Raw genomic sequence first — 24,775 nt, forward strand, 5'->3', positions numbered from 1 at the left:
AAGAAACAAAATGCCAACACTTTTGACAAAACGTGGCTCTTTGTGTAACTATTTGGTATAGCGGAAGCTTTACCTTGACGCTGTTTGGTTTTTTGTTTACTTGTGCTATTTATAGTAACATTGGCGATTTGCCTGCCTATAGCCAGGACTCTGCTTTCAGCAGAGCCCGGCTAAAAAATGAAGCTTTGCATGAGTATATACGTTACAAGAAGTAACATAAAAGAGAAAGTAAATAGTGTAAGCCTTTGAAATTTTACACGCAGAATGCTACAATGCTGAAGGTCATTTTTCCAATTTTTTTAATGAACCCACTGTATTAACCTACATCTGTATAACTCCAATTATATAGCATAATTTGGTCCATTGTGATATTTGGAGATGACCCCCACTAAAAAACAGACGGTAAAATTTAGTATTTTTACATATAAGGTAGAAATTTATTTTATATATCACATACTGTAATTTGAGAAAAATCTTTATAATTGAAGCATTTACTTGCATTTAATCTACTTTAAGTGCGGAAAATGACAATATCCTAATATATTCCTACATGTAAATGTACCTGTATTTTGAGATGGACCCTAAAATACAGATGTGAGATTTTATTAAAACTGCGCAAATATACTAGAGATGGTGTAATTTACATATGATTTTAAAAGAATCTCGTCGCTTTAGTCGGTCTCCCCTAATATGTATAGAGCTTATTGGTATCAATTACAACTAAAGCTGAAGGCATGCAGGGCTTAATTGCCAGAAGCAAGTTTTAGTGTTTGTTTCTTGAGCACTTCCATAGAGGAATATTACCTTGTACTAAATGCATTTTATTAACAAAAAAATTAATGGTCATAACCTTGAAGAGCAATGTTTCTCCGACTTTAATATTTGAGAATAATAACACTATTCTGTTATTTTCGTATAATATTGTATGTGATGGAATAATGTCTCTGAAGTATTATATTGTGCCTTGACAAAATAGTCTACTAATTCAGCTTAAATCGATATTTCGCTTGTATAACTCGAACATATTTTGCAATTTCATCTATTTTTAATCAAAGCTTTGTTCAAATGTTGTTCATTGCGTATGTTTAGATTGATTATGTTTATAAATCCTAAAAAAATAAAAATACTGTTTTCTTTTCATGTGGTTGTAAATATCATATTTTTATAGATTTTCATTTGATGTACTGTTGGCATATTTTAGCAAACAAACATCATGATATGCCCGATACAAAAAATGATAAATTCAATCCGGTTGTAAGTACTTTGTTTTAAAACAAGTGGTACTTGAAAAAATCCACCTTTTTTGATAATGATCGATTATAAATACGTTTTATTCGTCGTGTGCACATGCCAGGAACGATAACTCTATAAGCCGAAAAGGAACATGTTTATATCAAACTGATTAAAAAAACGAAATTGTAAATATATTACTACTGTACAAAAAACAGTATTGATAAAGAAGATTAGATTAATTTTTTTTTAAATAAAAAAAAAAGTTCTGGAGATGCCGGGGATCGAACCCGGGGCCTCTCACATGCAAAGCGAGCGCTCTACCACTGAGCTACATCCCCATGTTGAAGTATGCCGTAGTTAAAAGAGTCTAAATCAATCGGCTATAGTCTTGGCTGTATACATTCGTAGTCTCAGATGTCATAGGTTTTCAAAAACAATTCTATATATAATTGTGAATGTGGAACTTCGATATAATATAGGTAACAGTAATATATATGCATTGTTTTCAGTGTTGAGAAGAAAAAGAAAGACAACTCTCGTCGTTATCTCTGATAAATTTCTTGACATGAAAAATTAATATAATATGTTTTACGGTGTGCCCGTTGGGGCGAGCGCAGAAGGAACCAAACATTTCTCATCATTGTTAAATGCAACGTTAACCCGTGGACTTGCCCCAACCTAAAAACTTTGGCTTTGTCTCGAAAACTTTTATCACCGCAAGGAACCCAAATTAAGTTATCAAACACTTATTCGAATTGTCCATTTTAGGCTAATGCACTTAATCAAAACACCACTGAGCATAAATTAATCATGTTTTATCATTCCTTTACTTTTTGATAATGATAATTAAAATCAGTAAACAATAAACTGCTTGTCTGAGTGTGTTATTTCCTATTTTGTTCCTTGTTGTTATATTATTCTGTATCATCAATTCGTTTATAATTTTTGTATGCTATATATATATATGCGTTGAAGACATTTTTTAAATAATTTTTTGTCACCTACCTCACGCATGCATATTACAAATGGATCTATATGACAGTCAGTTATAAGTATGGAACTTGCGTGTGTATTTACTATTAAAGCCAAAAAAAATATGATCAAAACAAAACTAATCAGCCGAAGATTCACCATCAACACTGATATTGAGTACTTACTACACGTTACACCCAGTACATATGCTTGATCCACCTCTTTTATATTGCGCGAAGTCACTACTGTGACGTCATATACTTAACTTTCTTTTGCGCTCGACAGTTCTCGTAAATTGTCGGAAAAATTCGGGAAAGGAAATGACGTCATATGTCAACAATAGTTCAGATAGGTACAGGTTTTTTTTACGTAAGCATGTGTTGTTTACTTTAGTGTTTTAAAGGATTTTTGTTGTTTTAAATGAAATAGATGCATGTATACGATTAAGAGGTAAGAATTTCCCTTAGAAACGCTTCCTGTTCCACCATGTTGCTATGCACCGCAAAGGATCACTGGGATAGTAGAACGTTTTCACGCGGGTCCACAAAATTTTCTTTGAACAATGTGCAGATTTCAACTCGAATTTCCTCCGTTCGTACACCTTGTCTATGGAGCTCGCTACGCGAGCGGCGCTTCGCGCCGCCTCGCTGCGCTCGCTAATATGTTTTACGGTGTGACCGTTGGGGCGAGCGCAGAACCAAACAGCTCTCATCATTGTTAAATGCAACCAGTGGACTTGCCCCAACCTAAAAACTTTTGTTTTGTCTCGAAAACTTTTATCACCGCAAGGAACCCGAAGTTATCAAACCTTTATTCCAATTTTCCCTTTTGGGCTAATACACTTAAACAAACAACAACTGAGCATAAATTAAATGTAAAACAGACTTATTAAAATATGTTGAATCAAAGCCGTTTGGTTTCTTTTTTATAAAAAGACAATCATGTTTTATCATTCCTTTACTTTTTAATAATGATCATTAAAACTAGTAAAAAATAAACTGCTTGTCTGAGTGTGTTATTTCCCATTTTGTTTCTTGTTGTTATTTTCCTCTGTATCCTCAATTCGTTTATAATTTTGTTAATTTTTGAATGCTATATATGCGTTGTAGACATTTTTTAAATAATTTTTTATCACCTACCTCACGTATGCATATTACAATCGGATCAATATGACAGTAAATTAGTGTATGGAACTTGCATGTGTATTTACTTAGCAAAAAAATATGATCAAACCAAAACTATATAATCAGCCGAAGAGTTACCAATACTGATACTGAGTACACGTTACACCCAGTACATCCCAGTACATGTGCTTAATCATTGTGACGTCATACTTAACTTTCTTTTGCACTCGACAGTTCTCGTAAATTTTCGGAAAAATTCGGGAAAGGAAATGACGTCATATGTCAGCAATTTTTAAAGTTCAGATAGGTACAGGTTTTTTTTAACGTAAGCATATGTGTTTTTACTTTAGTGTTTTTAAAGGATTTTTGTTGTTATGAATGAAACGATTAAGAGGTAAGAATTTTCCTTAGAAACGCTTCCTGTTCCACCATGTTGCTACATGTATGCATCGCAAAGGATTATTGGGATATGTACAACTTTTTCACGTGGCCTCATAAAAATTTCTTTGAACAGTGTGCAGATTTCAACTCGAATTTTCTCCGCTCGAACACGTTGTCTATGGAGCTCGCTACGCGAGCGGCTCTTCGCGCCGCCTCGCTGCGCTCGCTATTAATATGTTTTACGGTGTGACCGTTGGGGCGAGCGCAGAAGGAGCCACATATCTGTCATCATTGTTAAATGCAACCCGTGGACTTAACCAAACCAAAAAACTTTGGCTTTGTCTTGAAAACTTTTACCACCGCAAGGAACCGGAAGATATCAAACTTTTATTCCAATGGTCCCTTCCTAGGCTCATACACTTCAACAAAAAACTACCACTGAGCATTAATAAAATGTTAAACAGACTTACGTTGTATTAAAATATTTTGATAAACACAACGCCGTTTTTTTTTATGTAGATACAATTATGTTTTATCTTTTCTTTACCTTTTAATAATGATCATTAAAATCAGTAAAAATAAATTTTGTTTGTTATTTCTCATTTTGTTCTTTGTTGTAACCCGTGTTTTAATTATTTTCCTCAGTGACATTAATTTTGTTTTAAATCTTTTTAATTTTTGTACGCTATATAAGCGTTGTAGACATGTGCCCTCACCCCTTTCTTAGTGTGTGATATCCAATATTATTTGACCACATATGCAACTATATAACAAATACATGTACCGGTAGATATTTTAACAGTTTAATTCTTTTCATTTATCTATTCATTACAAAATGACGTGGCTGCACGTAGATCTAATAATGATTAGACTTTTCTTTCTTAATAATTTTTGTCACCTACCTAACGTATGCATATATGATTGGATCAATATGACAATAAATTTAGCATGGAACTTGCATGTGTATTTAATAAGCAAAAAAAAAAATCATCAAAACAAAACTAATCAGCCAAAGAGTCACCGTTAACACTGATACTGAGTACTTCCTACATGACCCAGTACATATGCTTGATCCACCTCTAAATGTATCGCGGGAAATTATAACGCGAGATCTTTGTGACGTCATAGTTAACATTCTTTTGCGCTCGACAGTTTTCGTAAATTGTCGGACAAATTCGGAGAAGGAAATGACGTCATATGTCAGCAAAAGTTCAGTTTTTTTACGTAAGCTTATGTGTTGTTTACTGTAATGTTTTTAGAAGGATTTTTTTTATTGTTAAATGAAAATGATGTATGCGATGTAGAGGTAAGAATTTTCCGTAGAAAAACTTTCTGTTCCACCATGTTGCTATGCACCGCAAAGGATCACTGGGATAGTAGAACGTTTTCACGTGGCCTCATAAAATTTTCTTTGAACAATCTGCAGATTTCAACTCGAATTTCCTCCGTTCGTACACGTTGTCTATGGAGCTCGCTACGCGAGCGGCGCTTCGCGCCGCCTCGCTGCGCTCGCTATAAACAATTTTCCCAAAAATCTTCATATTCCTAATCAATGAGAGGGTGGAGGGGTATCGGAACGATATTTCGTAAAATTAATTTTTAAAGTGCGTTTATATATTTCTACGGTTTTTTTTATCAGCACAATAAAAAAGTGTGTGTGTGGGGGGGGGGGGGGTTAACTCCTCCAAATTTTAATTTTTATTAGATAAAAATGTTTGTTGCTAGAAAAGCGGAGGCCCCTCTCCCTTCCAAGTCACGTAGCAACGGTATCAGAACTGTGTGGATCCTGTTCTTATTTTAATGAACTTTAAATTTCTATTGTAATTTCTGTGGATAAACGTTTATATATATATATGATTCTAAGGTAACAAATTTAAATATAAATTAACAAAAAGAAATTACTTTCCTGGAGAGTTAGATGCAAAGGACGCGGGAAGAAGAATTGAGATGGATCCGCGCCTCGCCTCTCCTTGATCCGGCGATTTAAATACCTGTTCCTATCGACAACAAGAGGTGTCTGTGATGGATAGAGCCTACTGGCCCCGATGTCGTGAGGATTAAACAGCATGTAAGTTTGACTGACAAGATGGTGGGCTTTCTATCACTTAAACGCATAAAAATATATAAGCTAAAAATCAATTTGATATCCTGTATATTTTTAGAATTTTGATTATTTTTTTAACCGGCAATAAAAGTGGGAACGGTGTACTATTGAGATCTAATGCTGTTGAATCGATAATTTTATAGAGATTCTCAGATACTTTTTCAAGTTTACTAGACTAGTAGTACTATGGGATGAGCCAACTTTTTCTTATGGTGTGAAAAAAATACCTATATATCAATACATTAAATAAAGCATTATAATCGGGCGTTGAATGACTTTGAAATCGTATATACTTGAACCTGTGCCAATTGCCAATGCAAGTCCTCATAGAAATCACTGAGTGCGATTAGACGCACTACATCTACAAGAACGACTTGAACATTACTTCATTTTATTGATTTTAATGGTTTGTTCCCTGATTGTTGAACTACCTGTCAATTTCAAAACGATACCCGTAATTAATTAGTTAATCAAAGACCCACTTCATTGACTGCTAGAATTTGCGAGAAAGTTCTAGAAGGCCAACAATTACTACAATGATTGCAGATTAGGTAAAGTCGCTGAAAACAACAATATATTTTAAAATTAGTACTGTAGTATTTAAAATTCTGTTATTTCCATTTTAAATATGTGGCATAAAGTAAATACTTAAATAATAAAATGCTTTCTTTGGTGATTCATGTGTGATTATGAAGCTGGAGACATTACAGAAAAATATATCACCCGCTAACGCGGGTTATGCAAAGATTTATTTCTGCGATGAGTTTCCCTAAATTTACGTATAAAATAGAGGGAATCAAATATACCAATATATCCTTTTATTTTCTGTTTTATAGCATGTATCTGGAAGTGACGTCATCACGATCGTCTGCTTCTCCGGTCCCGCCGTATCCTGGATATGACCTTGAGGACTCTTACCGGGAACCAACTTTTGTTCCACGAGTCCGACCGGAAGGGGAAACTTACTACAACCGGAACCGAGGCTCTATTGGGAAATGGGCCTTCGGAAGTTTCACAGAACGGAGGACCCCCCGACCCGTCCCTCGCTGTCCGACAACGCCGTGTAAAGCCAACTATAACCACGGCAAAAATGGAACCATCAAGCCATTGCTGAACGGCAAAGCCACGCCCCGACCCGAAACAGCACCACCCAGGATCAAGTCTGAGGCCGAGCCTATAGCATCGGTCAGCAGAGGGAAACGAATGAAGAGAATAATTCACAAATACGCACAATCAGCCCCGACACCGCGTGTACCGAGGGTTAAGCCCGAGGCCGAAGAAATAGCCGTTCCTCACAAAGGTGGCCGCATGGATAAACTTATTCATAGTTACGGGAAATTGCCGTTATCTGATCGAGGTGTTCCGAGAGTTAAAGTGGAGGGGGAAGATAATGCGAACCTTGATAAAGGTAAACGGATGAAGACCATCATACACAGTCCTAAGAATCCTACAGCCCCTCCGTCAGCAAGAGCGGTACCTAGAGTCAAACCCGTGGCAGAGGATAATGCTGAACTAGACAAAGGCAAGAGAATGGGTAACTTGTTGCACAAATATGCTCGGATGCCAGATTCATCACGAGCTGTTCCAAGGGTAAAACCAGAGGGAGATCCGAATTACACCTTAGATCTTGGCGGGAGAATGAGCCGACTCATGCACGAGCCGCCGAGCTCCCGTGTCGTTGCAAGCGCCGTCCCTCGGGTTCGCTATCCCGAGGCTCAGAAAATACTGCGAAAAAGCAGGGGCCAGATGGGCCGGATCTTGAGTCACATTGGCCGGAAGTCCGTAGTCCCGGTCCCCGGATATCAAAAACGGCAGTTTGAGCGTTGTCCGACCATGTAGCGGCCTGCAAAGCGAGGACATTCATACCGTAAAACAGTGTGTGGGTGTGTGTGTAAGGGGGGGGGGGGGGGGGGTAAGGGTGTCAAAAACTTCAATAACTCGGTTCAGGGTTGTTGACAAACAACAATCAATTTAAAAGTGAAATGGTGCTTATTTATTAATTTTATGTATATTTCCTCTATCGTGCGTTACATTCTTACAAACTCCATAGTGATTTGGTGATGTTCTATTTACATGTAAACTTTAAATAAATATTTAAAAAGTTTAACGTGAGTTTTGGAAATCGAATTATAGATTCCATTTGTTTCTTCGTCGTTGTTTTGGTTGAATTTCCCAGTCCTCCTCCTACTGGACCGATAGCCATAGTGTTATGTATGTCCAATGTTGATTGGAATATGATGCTATCGCCATGCGCGGATCCAGAAATTTTTTCCACCGGGGGAGAGGGGTCTGACGAATATTTGAGTTTGCAAGGGGTGGGGCCGGTCCGAGGCATACTATTTGGTAATTTTGTAATGTAATTTAAAGAAATTTGATTTGCAAGGAGTCCAGACACCCCTTCCCCCTATAGATCCGCGCTTGGTTATTGTGGAATTTCAACGTTTTATCAAAGCTGGTCACACACTCATGCACACTCATGACTGGAATCAGTGTTCCTAGACTGCTGAATTTTGTGGTTGTATATTATCAGAATTAATTGAAAAATATGATAGCTAACTAAAAAAGGATAGTTAACAAAATATTGCAAGAATTTTTAAATTGTTTGCCACAGAGTATAGGTGTATATGATATATTATGATTTCCGGTTAAGTAAGATTTGTATGTTAAATTTTGAAATGTTGCATTACCATCGACATTGATTCCACCATGCTTGTTTGCTGTGATATATAACTATAACTTGTTCAGCTCTCTGACAGGATTATATACTGATATTAAAGTAGATCAACTAATTACACATACTATAATTTCTTTGGTCAAGTTTTAAAATATCAGAATACGAATAAGCCACAGTGCACCCTACTTCAAAACGCCCAAAGCCATTAGTTGTACGACTTAACCAATGTCCGTAGAAAATATAATAAACATCCGGTTCGTGATGTTTTGACAGATTAAACTATTATAGGCGTTAAAAATATCTATGACAAAACTGATCTATAAAACTAGATGCATTAGCATTCACAGACTGGAAGACAAACAAACCTAAATATGACGATTGGATGGGTAACCCTTGATGTGGGGGAACAGGTATGTGTGTTTCCGTTATGAAGAGAAAACTGACAATGTACTATTGTGCAATCAACACGATCCATATCCAATCTTAATTTTTACTGTGTAAATATGTAAAATATGCTGCTTAAAATGTTTAAAGATGCGACCGTTGGGACGAGCGCAGCATAGGTTTGAATTAGATACACACAGACCTGGACATATGTTTGAACATAACATTTGATGAATTGCATGTAGAGTTGTTTACCAAATGGTAATCTCAGCGAGAATCGTCGAGACTAAAAATATTTGACGGACGTCTCTTCTGGAAGAGACATCTGTCAAAAATTTTCAGTCTCGACAAATCTCGTTGAAATTAACCAAATGGATGCATGAACCACAACGTGATCAAAAGAAATTAAGAAAATAAAATATATTAGGCTCCAGTATATATATGTTTAAACATTTATATTTTATGGTGTGGAAGTCTGGAGTGCAAAGCCAATAGCTATGTCACTATCAGAGGAAAGTGTACGGTTGGATCCGCCTATCTTCTTGTATTTATTCATTACACTAAACATGTTCAGTCTAGTCATTTTGATGTCATGTTACTTAGTAAAGCAGACACCACTCAACATTTTTCGTCAAAGTAACAATGCTCCAAACAATTTGAATTGAAAGAACCCCAAAACAACTAAATGATAACCAGTTTTTAAGAATCAGCAGAATGTTTCATCCATATCTTTCAAATGCGTGACATTCTAAAATACATTTTAACCTGTTCTCACAAGAACATGACAATGGTAGCCATATGCAGTTTACATGGAAGTTGGTATGATTCTGACAACAGAAAATTCAGTGCATCAAAGGGAGCATGATTCGAATTTTCTCTTCACCCAGACATTTTCATTAGAGCTTGCAGTGATTAAAAATAAAAACCTAACTAAGAAAAAAGAAAGGGTTAATTATATATAGATACTACACATAAATCTCATTACTGTAAATTCCTAATTAAACGCGAGGAATTAATTTCCGCGTAAAATCGCGAGAAGCCCGTCTCGCGAATTTTAAAATCTCGCTTTTAATATTCGGATATATGTAAACTACATGAAACTATGATAAAATTTCGGCAATCGCGATTTTATGTTCTCGCGGTTTGTTGGAAAACCGTTCAATCGCAGAATTAAGTACTCGCGTAAAATAAGGAAACTACAGTTCTATCATTTTGTATTTTATGATTTCTAGGGGGATATAATTTTCAATATAAATTTAATTATAAACAACCAGTCATTCATTTTGTTTTTTGTTTTTTTAAATTATTTAAAGAAAACAATAGAAAAAAATTCAGATGTACTTATTACAGGCCCTGGTGTACAATCATGAGGGGGTCGCAAGAATTGAAAACGGACCACAAAGGGTAATTATGTTTTAGATTTCAACTGTTTTAAAGAATTCAAATCATCTATCTCTTTATTAAAGTTGCATAAAATATGGTAATCTGCATTTGTATACCATGCAAGTATTTTTTTTTTGCTTTCAGATGTTTCTGTGGCGTGAGAGATACAATGTCCTTGAGAGAAATGCAGCCAACCAGAATTCCTACCTAGTTGTGCAGTACAGGGATGGACGTGTGGAGCACAAGAAAGGGTAGGTAACTCTTGACTTTAAATCATGAAATTGCTAGTGATGTACCTTTAGATGCATGATTATTGTTAACTAAAGGTGCACATACTAGATGATTTATTGCAACCTTTAAGTTTCAAAATTATACAGTAAATACTTTTACCGGGGAAGGAAACAATTAATTCAAGCCCCCTGGATCGAAGGTGACTTGGTTTAACACAGAGTATGATTGGCAATTATATTTGAATGAAGGATGACTTAAGATCTGGGCTGTGTTTTACAAAAGAACTTATGACTTTCAACCAAATCCCGAAATAATCAATGTTTTAATCTATATGCTGTAAAATATAACCATGAATCTGAAATCAATCAAGTTGTAAATAAATTGTTTTATATAAATTTTGTTAATGAACGACAATTCCACGAAACTGAAAATATTTAAGACTTTGCCAAACGTTCTTTATTTTGTTAAAAGCAGTTGTGGATCTTAAGATTATGTGATTTTTGTTGTATAATTAAAATACGAAAATTTCTTGCATTTACATTTACCATGCATGCACATCCCTGATTCTTTACACTCTCATTATGGAAGGGGATCTAGTTATTCATCACAGTTGATTCTCTTGTTTATAGGCCATGTGTAATGTATACCAATCCATTGGAGCATTTTCGCATCAACATAAAAGAGATGATTTCATTGGATGCGAATGAAGCCCTGGTCGTCTACAGGGAGGACGGTACGACCAAGGAGGTATCCCGCTATGTCCAGTTTGGCCCCACCTTGGTTATGCCTCAGGCCAACGAATGGTGAGGAACTCATACCATCCTCATAACATCAATTCTTGGCTTAATAACAATGGGATTACATTACAGTAACCAGTGGCATTTTGTCGGTTACTGTAAGGTTGCTTGTTCAAATTGCACCCTAATCAAAGAAAGAAAAATGACGAATGACACCTTTGTGTTCAGCTTATATCACTAATTAAGCTATTGTCATTATGATGTCCTTTCTCTTATGCAAATCCCATCCAGTCTGTGTATCAACAATAGTGTCCCAGATTTCTATGGAGATAAGATGTTTAGAAGTCATTGAAAGCTTCACAGGTAAATCCCCAGGTGACACACTAAGAGCTGGGTGGAAGGACTATACTACATAACTTACAACACCTTACAATGCAGCCTTCAACAAATTGATATGAATTGGAGATATTCAATTGAGTGTGATTTCTTTATAATGCATTCAAATATCACAAAATGTCCATGGCAAATTAAGAAACAGAATTCAAAAAGATGCTCATCCAATATCAAGGCCATTTACACTGCATTTTGATTGTTTTGATTGCAGGTTCCATTCCTTTAGTTGGCACGGGACGGATCCCAACAACAAGACTCTGCTGATCCCGAACGCCAGCCAGTTCCAGAAGTTACAGATCATCCCAGGAAACTTCTACTACAACGTAAGGCAGCTGTCCCCACTCATACATCAATACACTCAGTAGTGTACACTCAGGGTACTTGGTTACTACAATATAAGGCAGCTGTCCTCACTCCTACAGCATCAATACATTCAGTAGTGTACACTCAGAGTACTTGGTTACTACAATATAAGGCAGCTGTCCTCACTCCTACAGCATCAATACACTCAGTAGTGTACACTCAGGGTACTTGGTTACTACAATATAAGGCAGCTGTCCACACTCCTACAGCATCAATACACTCAGTAGTGTACACTCAGAGTACTTGGTTACTACAATATAAGGCAGCTGTCCTCACTCCTACAGCATCAATACACTCAGTAGTATACACTCAGAGTACTTGGTTACTACAATATAAGGCAGCTGTCCTCACTCCTACAGCATCAATACACTCAGTAGTATACACTCAGGGTACTTGGTTACTACAATATAAGGCAGCTGTCCTCACTCCTACAGCATCAATACATTCAGTAGTGTACACTCAGAGTACTTGGTTACTACAATATAAGGCAGCTGTCCCCACTCATACAGCATCAATACATTCAGTAGTGTACACTCAGGGTACTTGGTTACTACAATATAAGGCAGCTGTCCTCACTCATACATCAATACACTCAGTAGTGTACACTCAGGGTACTTGGTTACTACAATATAAGGCAGCTGTCCTCACTCCTACAGCATCAATACACTCAGTAGTATACACTCAGGGTACTTGGTTACTCCAATATAAGGCAGCTGTCCCCACTCATACAGCATCAATACACTCAGTAGTGTACACTCAGAGTACTTGGTTACTACAATATAAGGCAGCTGTCCTCACTCCTACAGCATCAATACACTCAGTAGTGTACACTCAGGGTACTTGGTTACTACAATATAAGGCAGCTGTCCCCACTCATACAGCATCAATACACTCAGTAGTGTACACTCAGAGTACTTGGTTACTACAATATAAGGCAGCTGTCCTCACTCCTACAGCATCAATACACTCAGTAGTATACACTCAGGGTACTTGGTTACTACAATATAAGGCAGCTGTCCCCACTCATACAGCATCAATACACTCAGTAGTGTACACTCAGAGTACTTGGTTACTACAATATAAGGCAGCTGTCCTCCTACAGCATCAATACACTCAGTAGTGTACACTCAGGGTACTTGGTTACTACAATATAAGGCAGCTGTCCTCACTCATACATCAATACACTCAGTAGTATACACTCAGGGTACTTGGTTACTACAATATAAGGCAGCTGTCCTCACTCATACATCAATACACTCAGTATTGTACACTCAGAGTACTTGGTTACTACAATATAAGGCAGCTGTCCTCACTCATACATCAATACACTCAGTAGTGTACACTCAGGGTACTTGGTTACTACAATATAAGGCAGCTGTCCTCACTCCTACAGCATCAATACACTCAGTAGTGTACACTCAGGGTACTTGGTTACTACAATATAAGGCAGCTGTCCCCACTCATACAGCATCAATACACTCAGTAGTGTACACTCAGAGTACTTGGTTACTACAATATAAGGCAGCTGTCCTCACTCCTACAGCATCAATACACTCAGTAGTATACACTCAGGGTACTTGGTTACTACAATATAAGGCAGCTGTCCCCACTCATACAGCATCAATACACTCAGTAGTGTACACTCAGAGTACTTGGTTACTACAATATAAGGCAGCTGTCCTCCTACAGCATCAATACACTCAGTAGTGTACACTCAGGGTACTTGGTTACTACAATATAAGGCAGCTGTCCTCACTCATACATCAATACACTCAGTAGTATACACTCAGGGTACTTGGTTACTACAATAAAAGGCAGCTGTCCTCACTCATACATCAATACACTCAGTAGTATACACTCAGGGTACTTGGTTACTACAATATAAGGCAGCTGTCCCCACTCATACATCAATACACTCAGTAGTGTACACTCAGGGTACTTGGTTACTACAATATAAGGCAGCTGTCCTCACTCCTACAGCATCAATACACTCAGTAGTGTACACTCAGGGTACTTGGTTACTACAATATATGGCAGCTGTCCTCACTCCTACAGCATCAATACATTCAGTAGTGTACACTCAGAGTACTTGGTTACTACAATATAAGGCAGCTGTCCTCACTCCTACAGCATCAATACACTCAGTAGTGAACACTCAGAGTACTTGGTTACTACAATATAAGGCAGCTGTCCTCACTCCTACAGCATCAATACACTCAGTAGTGTACACTCAGGGTACTTGGTTACTACAATATAAGGCAGCTGTCCTCACTCCTACAGCATCAATACACTCAGTAGTGTACACTCAGGGTACTTGGTTACTACAATATAAGGCAGCTGTCCTCACTCCTACAGCATCAATACACTCAGTAGTGAACACTCAGAGTACTTGGTTACTACAATATAAGGCAGCTGTCCTCACTCATACAGCATCAATACACTCAGTAGTGTACACTCAGGGTACTTGGTTACTACAATATAAGGCAGCTGTCCTCACTCCTACAGCATCAATACACTCAGTAGTGAACACTCAGAGTACTTGGTTACTACAATATAAGGCAGCTGTCCCCACTCATACAGCATCAATACACTCAGTAGTATACACTCAGGGTACTTGGTTACTACAATATAAGGCAGCTGTCCTCACTCCTACAGCATCAATACATTCAGTAGTATACACTCAGGGTCCTTGGTTACTACAATATAAGGCAGCTGTCCTCACTCCTACAGCATCAATACACTCAGTAGTGAACACTCAGAGTACTTGGTTACTACAATATAAGGCAGCTGTCCTCACTCCTACAGCATCAATACACTCAGTAGTGAACACTCAGAGTACTTGTTTACTACAATATAAGGCAGCTGTCCTCACTCCTACAGCATCAATACACTCAGTAGTGAACACTCAGAGTACTTGGTTACTACAATATAAGGCAGCTGTCCTCACTCCTACAGCATCAATACACTCAGTAGTGAACACTCAGAGTACTTGGTTACTACAATATAAGGCAGCTGTCCTCACTCCTACAGCATCAATACACTCAGTAGTGAACACTCAGAGTACTTGGTTACTACAATATAAGGCAGCTGTCCCCACTCATACAGCATCAATACATTCAGTAGTGAACACTCAGGGTACTTGGTTACTACAATATAAGGCAGCTGTCCTCACTCCTACAGCATCAATACACTCAGTAGTGAACACTCAGAGTACTTGGTTACTACAATATAAGGCAGCTGTCCTCACTCCTACAGCATCAATACACTCAGTAGTGAACACTCAGAGTACTTGGTTACTACAATATAAGGCAGCTGTCCTCACTCCTACAGCATCAATACACTCAGTAGTATACACTCAGAGTACTTGGTTACTACAATATAAGGCAGCTGTCCTCACTCCTACAGCATCAATACACTCAGTAGTATACACTCAGGGTACTTGGTTACTACAATATAAGGTAGCTGTCCTCACTCCTACAGCATCAATACATTCAGTAGTATACACTCAGAGTACTTGGTTACTACAATATAAGGCAGCTGTCCTCACTCCTACAGCATCAATACACTCAGTAGTGAACACTCAGAGTACTTGGTTACTACAATATAAGGCAGCTGTCCTCACTCCTACAGCATCAATACACTCAGTAGTATACACTCAGAGTACTTGGTTACTACAATATAAGGCAGCTGTCCTCACTCCTACAGCATCAATACACTCAGTAGTGAACACTCAGAGTACTTGGTTACTACAATATAAGGCAGCTGTCCTCACTCCTACAGCATCAATACACTCAGTAGTATACACTCAGGGTACTTGGTTACTACAATATAAGGTAGCTGTCCTCACTCCTACAGCATCAATACACTCAGTAGTGTACACTCAGGGTACTTGGTTACTACAATATAAGGCAGCTGTCCCCACTCATACAGCATCAATACACTCAGTAGTATACACTCAGAGTACTTGGTTACTACAATATAAGGTAGCTGTCCTCACTCCTACAGCATCAATACATTCAGTAGTGAACACTCAGGGTACTTGGTTACTACAATATAAGGCAACTGTCCTCACTCCTACAGCATCAATACACTCAGTAGTGTACACTCAGGGTACTTGGTTACTACAATATAAGGCAGCTGTCCTCACTCCTACAGCATCAATACACTCAGTAGTGTACACTGAGGGTACTTGGTTACTACAATATAAGGCAACTGTCCTCACTCCTACAGCATCAATACACTCAGTAGTGTACACTCAGAGTACTTGGTTACTACAATATAAGGCAGCTGTCCTCACTCCTACAGCATCAATACATTCAGTAGTGTACACTGAGGGTACTTGGTTACTACAATATAAGGCAACTGTCCTCACTCCTACAGCATCAATACACTCAGTAGTGTACACTCAGAGTACTTGGTTACTACAATATAAGGCAGCTGTCCTCACTCCTACAGCATCAATACACTCAGTAGTATACACTCAGAGTACTTGGTTACTACAATATAAGGCAGCTGTCCCCACTCCTACAGCATCAATACATTCAGTAGTGTACACTCAGGGTACTTGTTTACTACAATATAAGGTAGCTGTCCTCACTCCTACAGCATCAATACACTCAGTAGTGAACACTCAGGGTACTTGGTTACTACAATATAAGGCAGCTGTCCTCACTCCTACAGCATCAATACATTCAGTAGTATACACTCAGGGTACTTGGTATGGCAGGGTTTAGTAGAAATCTACGTTATGCAATATGTACATCAGTCCACTACAGCCTAAACCAGCTCTACTCACACACGCACAGTATGAATTCAATCAGTAGCGTTTACACTCACAGTACTTAGAATGGCAGGGTTTAATGTAAATCTACTCTGTACAATAATATGTACTACATGAATTCTCTACATCCTAAGGCAGGATTGTTCAGTAGAGCAGATAGTACACCTTTTATAGTTTGATTGGCAGAATTTGATGTAAATTTATGTTGTACATGAATTAACTACAATATAAGCAAGCTCGTTTCTACAAGACTAGTACAGTTTGTACATGTACTATGTAGTTAGAATCGCTGTCTTTTAAAATGTAAATCTACATCGTACATGAATTTTCAACAACAAAATGAAGTACTAATCCAAATATAGCATTTACACATACTGTAGACATTACATTTACACATACTGTAAACATTACATTTGGCTGTGTATATTTTTTTAGGGTTTTTGGCAGAAAGTGGCTTCCGCTAATTCAAGTATATTGCTAAATACCTTTCATATATGCATTAGAATGAGCACACTCAGAAAAACGCCAATTCAAATCCACACCGACTTGTTGAAAAATCATTTTTTTGCCAAATATCGTACACACTAAATATAATACACGTACAGTATACAGTCGTTTGAATAATGTGTTGAATGTACATGGAGACATACAATGTATGAGAGTCTTCTTCCAACTCTTTGTGTATATACAAGTACAACATCTAGATGAACAGTAGATATAATAATCTTAAATCAATTTTGAAGTAAATCTACATTGTCTGAGAATATGTTTTATAGATACAAGACTGAAATGTTTGTTTTACATAGGTCGACGAAGTGAGAACCAAAGATGATGCACCAATCAGAATCAAGCTAATGGTGTTCTACGAGTTAAAGGAGATAGAGATTATGGTGAGTTAGCAATGATATCTCCCCTACCCACCCAAACTTCATTCCAAGTCCCCTGTCCTCCCATCTTCAATAATCTTATTCCAACTTCTAAACCATATTACAACCATATAAACCTGTACTTTAAATGCATGTATGACGTTTTACTTGTTTTCTATTGATTCTATAGTATAAGGTGTGATGGATTCTTTGCTTCTTTCAGCTGAATGCCACAAAAGATCCTATAGCAGACATTATAAAGTAGGTACATTTTTACAATTTATCATTTGAATGAAGTTCAAGTTTAAAGTCTTTATTTCTGTAAGACAATCATCTCATAGGTTTACAATTATTATAATGTACATTACAACATAATGATGAATACATGCATCATAGACAAAAGCTAGTATATATCAATTATAGTAGGTACATACTGGGTTACCATTATAATTAAACAGCATTCCAAAATAGATGTAGTTAAACTGGTTTGCAACTTTATTATTGTCACCATTGTATTCCAATTTTTCTTCATTATTAATGCATTTTCAATTTCTAAAAACTACAATTTTTGGTTTTTGTACATTATTTGACAGTTAAAATCCAAACTTCTGTGCAACATATTCTGTAAGCTTTGATTAAGATCATAGTTTGCGAGTTGTTTAAAAACATTATGAAAAGTGCTAGTACCTACCAGTATCCATGTGTCAGTGTATTTCTAAATAACAATAGTACCTACTAGAATAAAAATTAAAATGATTTTTCTCCCACAGCTGTGTTTGTGCTGATGTGGTGGCCTTTGCTGCTAAATACAGGTACCGTTAATCTCTCAGGACAAGTTAAAAATTGTGCAAATGAATTTATTTATATACCGTATAGTTTTACATGTATCTGTTTTTTTCGTGTGTCACAAAATTTGTGAAAATGGGGTAAATCTTTCGCATTTTTAATTTGCATCAGTCATATTTTTGAGATTTCAAAAGTTTCATATGGAATTGATACAGGATATAATTTCTGTGTATTCAATTACCAGTATTTGCGATTTAATAGAGATCGCCAAAAAAGCGAAAATAAGATCATTACAAAAATGACCGATAATAGTAACCAACAGATGAATTGTTGTTTTCTTAATGAATACTTAGAAAACAAGGTTTTCAACTTATTAGACCACCTGTACAGTTGACAATTTAGACAAGAAAATGAAAGTGATTTTATTAAAGGATTTAGATTTGCTTTTCTGAAGTTAGGATCCCCGTGACAAACTATTAAATGAGTGAGTATTTTTCATTATGTTTCAGCTACATTGAGTTTATGGAGAGATCCTCAGAACTGAATGATCTTGCTAACTACCCTCAACTGATGGAACGCAGCAAAAAGATTGGCTATGAAATCTCCAAAATGGTGTATCGTGGGTACCATGCTCATCCTGAGCTTCAGCGTATCCATGATGCGTCGATTCAGACTCGAACAAGGCTCAAACTCGCTGTCAGTATCAAGAATGATGCATTAAAATTTAACTTTTAGAATTGGATAGGGTAAAGTTGTTATATTTGGAGTTGAGTCAAAATCAAGTTCATTTGTGGACTACAACTTATCACTTTTGATGTTTTCCTATGTAATTTGTAATTTTTGCATAATTTTGTGAGTCTTTCAACTTGTCAAAACAATAATGTCCTTATATAAAAGCAAAATTTCTCATCAATAAGTGTAATATGAATTTTTTTCAGTATGAAAAAGAACAACAACAGCAAAACATGACTGACCTGAAATTGAAGAATGACAGTGACCGTCTACAACTCGGTATTCGTCTTTTGTCATTTGCTGACTGTTCACTGTTTATTTACTGTATCAATCATTGTCTAATTGATCATTGTCTTGCTCTTACTGCCCCACTCAATGCTCACACTCACTTCATTTCATATTGTCTCACTCACTCACCATCTCACTGTCTTATTTATTTGTACACTCAATCTTCATTATTTTAATACTTGTCTGACTGTTTGATTTTGAATACCTCTTTCTACTTATTTGCTTAGTCACAAAGTTTTGACCTACATATTCTCTGATTTCCATTATATACCCTCACATTTCTCTCTCTCTCTTGTACTGATTGAAGCTTTTTATTGGGCTTTCACTCCAACTTCTGCATGCACGCACAATTACACATTTATTCAAAGACAAACCAACTGGCATTTTCCCTGTTCTCTTCTAACTATTCCCTTCTTCACCTTCCTCTGAAATGAACAGTCAACTCCACTCTACTATTGTGAACCTCTGATAATGAGATACAGTACAAGGATCTGGTCCTTACTTTGTTAGAATTATAACCCTGCTCTTGAGAGTAGGCCTTTTTAGTTTGGAATGCACTTTTCTTTTTCGACTTTTACTCTCTGAACATTCACTTTAGCATATAAACTTCACCCGCAAAACAGATGCATTGAACAACTCCATGGTATTTGAAAAGTGACTGTACAATGAGCATGTATTGGTTGTTGTTACTGCTCTGATTAATCTTAATCATGCTCTCCTTTGTTTCAGAGCAAACCATGGAAATTGAAAGTCTGAACCACAAGCAGAGCATGGAAAAGTAAGTGACAGGAGTATATCAAACTTGAACATGTCTGCATTATATTGTTGAAAAAGGTCTTATGTCATTTACTCAAAGACATGCAAGGGTTAATATTTCAAGCATGGTAAGGTTTTTGTCTTTAAGCTTTAAACTGTATGGGCCTGTTTATTCATACAGGAATTTTTTTTTGCAGGGCAGCAATGGAACACAAACTTGTCCTGAAGATTCAGGAGACAGAAAAGGAAAGAGACCGCTTGGTAGAAGACAAGATGTCTGTACTAGAGGTAAATATTGTGTGATAAAAAGAGACCAGCGTGTAGAGGAAAAATGTCTGTACTAGAGGTACATGTAAATGTGTTTTAAATAGAGACCACTGTGTGGAAAAGAATCCCTCCAACCAGAGGTTAACATTGTAAAGTTGATATAGATGGTTGGGTAGAGTAAATAATGCAGTCTTATGTCAGGAATGTGTGGTTATTTAAAGAGTAAAGTGGGTTGTTTTTTTTAAATCATTTAATTTCTTTCTTATACATGTACTTTGACCCAGAAAGAAATCAAACTTAAGAACAGTTTTGATTTGATTTATAAATGATTTATGCAAATTATTTTGAGAATGAAAAAGAAAAATCATTGAAATAGAGGGCAAACTACTTTTAAAAGATCTATTATATAAAGCTGTTGACCATTACTTGATAGGCAAAGAAGGAGGATGACAGACAGTTACTACAGCACTACAAGGAACTCCACAGGCTGGGTGTGGATCTAAATCAGTTCCTCCAGTCAGAGGCGCGTCAGCCCCAGAAAGTGGTCCGGATCACAGCCGCAGACAAAGCCGCAAACTTCCACATCCACCGCAGCTAAACACACCACTGGCACCACCACTGTGTCACAGGGAGTGGCTTCTTTGTGAGCTCTATGTGAAATCTCTGTCCCCTCTACCATACCAGCCATCTTTGTAAACCATAGTTAACATCTGTTGCTCTCTGTCTGTGTACAAGAATTCATTGAGTTGAATACACCCTTTCCCAATCGGCAATGTATTCCCACAATTTCTGTGATATGTACATACTGAAGTAGGACAACTATTCAATGTGCATCTAACACCATAATCTTTTTTTTCCCACGTTCTGCCCCTTGTTATCACTGATTTTTTGTGAGCTCTATGATATGTGAAATCCTTGTCCCCTATACAATACCAACCATCTTTGTAAACCATAGTTAACACTTGTCCTCCAACAAATTACAGTAACTGTTGTTCCTTTGTATGTACAGCATATTCATTGAGTTGAATACACCCTTTAACAATCAAACACTAAGCTGTTGACAGCATTTATCATGTTGATTAATTGTATGCTTTGCAGTTAACTTGCAGTACTTTTTTGGGTATTGTCACTTATCATTATTGGTTTAAATAACATCTTATGGCAATGTATTGCCACAATTTCTATGGTCTGTAGATTCTGGTCTATGATAGATATTCAGTGTGTATCTATAACACCATCAGCTTTTTTTTCTCTCATAGTCTGTCCAAAGTTATATTTTTTCACCACACTTTGGCTACTTTTTATTAAAGTACACATACCTATCAAGTAGTACTACTACATTGTGTCATTTAGGTACTTTCATGTCTGTTGCAATGCAAAATCCCTCTACGTTTTTTATATTTTTTAAAACCTGACAAGCTAGATTGGGCGTTTCAAAAGAGAAATCTTGGAATTTTTTTCATACTTTTAAGTAAAATTCCAATTGAAACTTGTTGTATGTATAAATATCTAGTAATTTAACCCCAAAAAACGATGTGAGAACTTTTTGTATTGATTTTTATAAATTAATTTATAAAATTATTTATTAATTTATTTGTTTCATTTATTATTATTAATTATTTATATTTTTATAGATTTATAAATGAATTTTTTATTATGAATTTCCAACGGTTTATACAGAAACAGTTTTCATGCTGGTTCAACATATAATATTTGCACCAATACTGTATTACATACATGTATAAGTTTAAATGTATTTGTTCTCACTGTTTTACATAATGTGTTAGTACTGTAGAATTTTCTTTGTAGCTATACATGTGATCTGTATGCCCTTAAGTTTTCTGTCAGGGAATAATGGATGTGGCAATATATGATATACTCAGCGTGGGTCCATTTTGATACAGAATTTTAGAAGCCCATATGACAGTAAATATTTATTATGACAATGACAATCATATATATTAGTTTTAGAAATCCATTTTCTTTATATTCTTACAGATAATTGTACAGGGTAATACAAACTTTAGATTGTTTACAATTATTTAATATCCTAATTACTAGTTTGAATTATTATGATTTAATTTCATTTAAAAAATTTTTTTTTAATAAAATCAGGTGTTTATCATGCAATTTTAGTGTCAGTGTCAGGTGTTTGATAAACTACAATTATTTACATTGTGTATTATTTCTGTAACTTATTATTGATGTACAGTCTATTTATTATTGTGCCGTACTGAACAATCATAATGTTACTATCTTCATTATATTAACACGTTTATTTATACACGAGATTTAATGCATTTGGAAGAATTATCTCTCCTGAGAATTGATAGTACATAGTAACAAACGGTTTCTACAAAATGAATATACAAAGTACATTGTAACATTACGTAAGAATCCATTTATTTAAATCATCAATTTATAATTATCATAATTGTACATGTAATATGTTGTTATATTTTAATGAAATAAAGACTTTTTATATTAACATTTGCAAATATGTTTCCATGTGTGAACCTATAGAAAAGGAAAAACGTTCATTTTCAAGTGAACTTTTAAACGGGTCAAAATGTCATATCTGATGTCATAATGATCTCAGCGCGAGCTTATGGTTTGATGGTTGCATTTTTTTAAGCAGAGAAATATCGTTGTTCATAATTAACGATTTGCAACATCATTTAAACAATAAAATGCTTTCTTTGGTGATTTATTCGGGATATGAAGGTAGCAACATTGAAGAAATAATACACAACCCGCGTTAGCAATGTCTGCAATGATCGCTACCTTCATAACCCGAATGAATCATCAAGGAAAGCATTTTATTGTTTATTTTAACATTTTTCTTTTAACTAATTAGTAAATTGATTATGAAAAGTTAGTAAAGATCACTAAATTACTGTTAACGTACATACATGGGCGCCATGTATTGATCAGTTTATCCGTCCGGTTGTCCCTATGTCTGCCTGATATCACTTGTCCTGAGTATACCACGGTATTTTATCTCCCCTTGTGCCCAATCTGGCTCATCCGCCAACCTCTTAGTGCGTTTGGCTAAATAGTGTGCAGTGATATTGAACAAAAATTCAAGCTGTAAGGTCCAGGCCACAACAGGCATACATTGTATTTCAAATTCTTGTCCAGATCAAATCTTTCCTTGGCCCACTGTGGTATTTTTATATAAACTCATTTTTTAGAATATAGATCAATTAAAATTAAAAAGACTAAGATTCTGATGTAATTTAATGATAGTTAACTCCTTTACATGATGCCACGTAAGGTTCCACTTATTCGTTGAAAAAAATTGTCTCTCTTTCTCTCTTTAACAATGAAAAATTATAAGAATGTCTTCCTGTCCCTTTTTAATTTCTAAGATGTATCATGTATCAACTCTGTATTCATAAATACTTGGGTTAAAAATTCGTCATGACATTTATACTGCCAACGAAAGTAACGAAATTAAATCCTCAACGAATATAGAACCATTTTATCAAGACCTTGGACTTTCAGTTGGAAGTAACTATCTATATTATTGCGTCAAAACAAGATAAAATGAAACAAGTGAAATATACACAGATTGCGTGGTCTTCACTAAAACGCCAGACAAATCTGTTGATTTCATAGAGCGATGGCTGAGTGGTTAACGATGAAATAGACAGGCCTACGTCACTTTGCCGTTTGACACAACTACCTAAAGTCCAAACAATGAAATAGACAGGCCTACATCACTTTGCCATTTGACACAACTACCTAAAGTCCAAGCTCTTGTTAAAATGTTTCTATCTGCTTCTACAGTATTGTTCACATTTGTAATAATTAAGTATATCACATTTAAGCCCAATCATCATAAGATGGCATTTCGTTTTTACTTCTTTTCCAACTCACATGTATACATACATTCCCATAATAAATTGTAAATGTCCAAATGTCCTAATGTATCTGCATTACAGTCTCAAAATATACAAAGTTTTGAGTAAACTATTCTAGTATTATGCAAATTAGTATGAGTTGCAAGAATTCGATGCACAATTCTGTAGTGAACCCATTTAAAGGGGCATGGTCACAATTTGGGTCAAAAATAATTTTTCCGATTTTGATATTTACAATGCTTTTGATAGGCTACCGAAATTTGATTGTCATTTGTTAAGTAATAAGCGAGTTACAGAGCTTGAAATTCTTCGCAATATAAACAAAGCGTTTGTTTACATTTTGAACGTTGTAGTAAAAATTTCAGTTTTAAACCTAAAACGAATGTTTTAAACGTTAGGAACCGTTTATCTATGCTTAAATATAAAAAAAATAGACAAATTAGCTGGAAAAAGAT

The 24,775-nt window shown here is 36.1% G+C and overlaps 2 protein-coding genes and 1 non-coding gene across 3 annotated transcripts; 2 read left to right on the top strand and 1 right to left on the bottom strand.

The window, feature by feature from the left end:
- Positions 1–1,499: 1,499 nt before the first annotated feature.
- Trnaa-ugc (transfer RNA alanine (anticodon UGC)) lies at positions 1,500–1,571 on the bottom strand. The gene has a single exon. It is a non-coding gene; the product is annotated as a tRNA-Ala (tRNA).
- A 4,050-nt stretch (positions 1,572–5,621) lies between these two features.
- LOC128181893 (uncharacterized) lies at positions 5,622–7,921 on the top strand. The gene is made up of 2 exons (XM_052850458.1): positions 5,622–5,778; positions 6,651–7,921. Exon 2 carries the CDS (start codon positions 6,652–6,654, stop codon positions 7,651–7,653), a length of 1,002 nt encoding a protein of 333 aa, XP_052706418.1. The 5' UTR covers positions 5,622–5,778; position 6,651; the 3' UTR covers positions 7,654–7,921.
- A 789-nt stretch (positions 7,922–8,710) lies between these two features.
- LOC128181892 (uncharacterized) lies at positions 8,711–22,942 on the top strand. The gene is made up of 13 exons (XM_052850457.1): positions 8,711–8,898; positions 10,223–10,276; positions 10,400–10,506; positions 11,116–11,289; positions 11,828–11,939; positions 17,566–17,649; positions 17,849–17,886; positions 18,396–18,437; positions 18,921–19,107; positions 19,350–19,422; positions 20,161–20,209; positions 20,385–20,475; positions 20,888–22,942. The coding sequence occupies exons 1-13, from the start codon at positions 8,860–8,862 to the stop codon at positions 21,050–21,052; spliced, it is 1,215 nt and encodes a 404-aa protein (XP_052706417.1). The 5' UTR covers positions 8,711–8,859; the 3' UTR covers positions 21,053–22,942.
- The last annotated feature ends 1,833 nt before the right edge of the window (positions 22,943–24,775 follow it).

This window comes from Crassostrea angulata, chromosome 4 (assembly GCF_025612915.1).
Source record: "Crassostrea angulata isolate pt1a10 chromosome 4, ASM2561291v2, whole genome shotgun sequence".
Classification (NCBI taxonomy): Eukaryota; Metazoa; Mollusca; class Bivalvia; order Ostreida; family Ostreidae; genus Magallana; species Magallana angulata.

Coding starts and splice junctions, on each gene's coding strand:
- LOC128181893 (XM_052850458.1), top strand. CDS start 6,652: ATGTATCTGGAAGTGACGTCATCACGATCGTCTGCTTCTCCGGTCCCG.
- LOC128181892 (XM_052850457.1), top strand. CDS start 8,860: ATGACGATTGGATGGGTAACCCTTGATGTGGGGGAACAG. Junction 10,277..10,399: donor TTGAAAACGGACCACAAAGG/GTAATTATGTTT, acceptor TTTTGCTTTCAG/ATGTTTCTGTGGCGTGAGAG. Junction 20,476..20,887: donor ACAAGATGTCTGTACTAGAG/GTAAATATTGTG, acceptor ATTACTTGATAG/GCAAAGAAGGAGGATGACAG.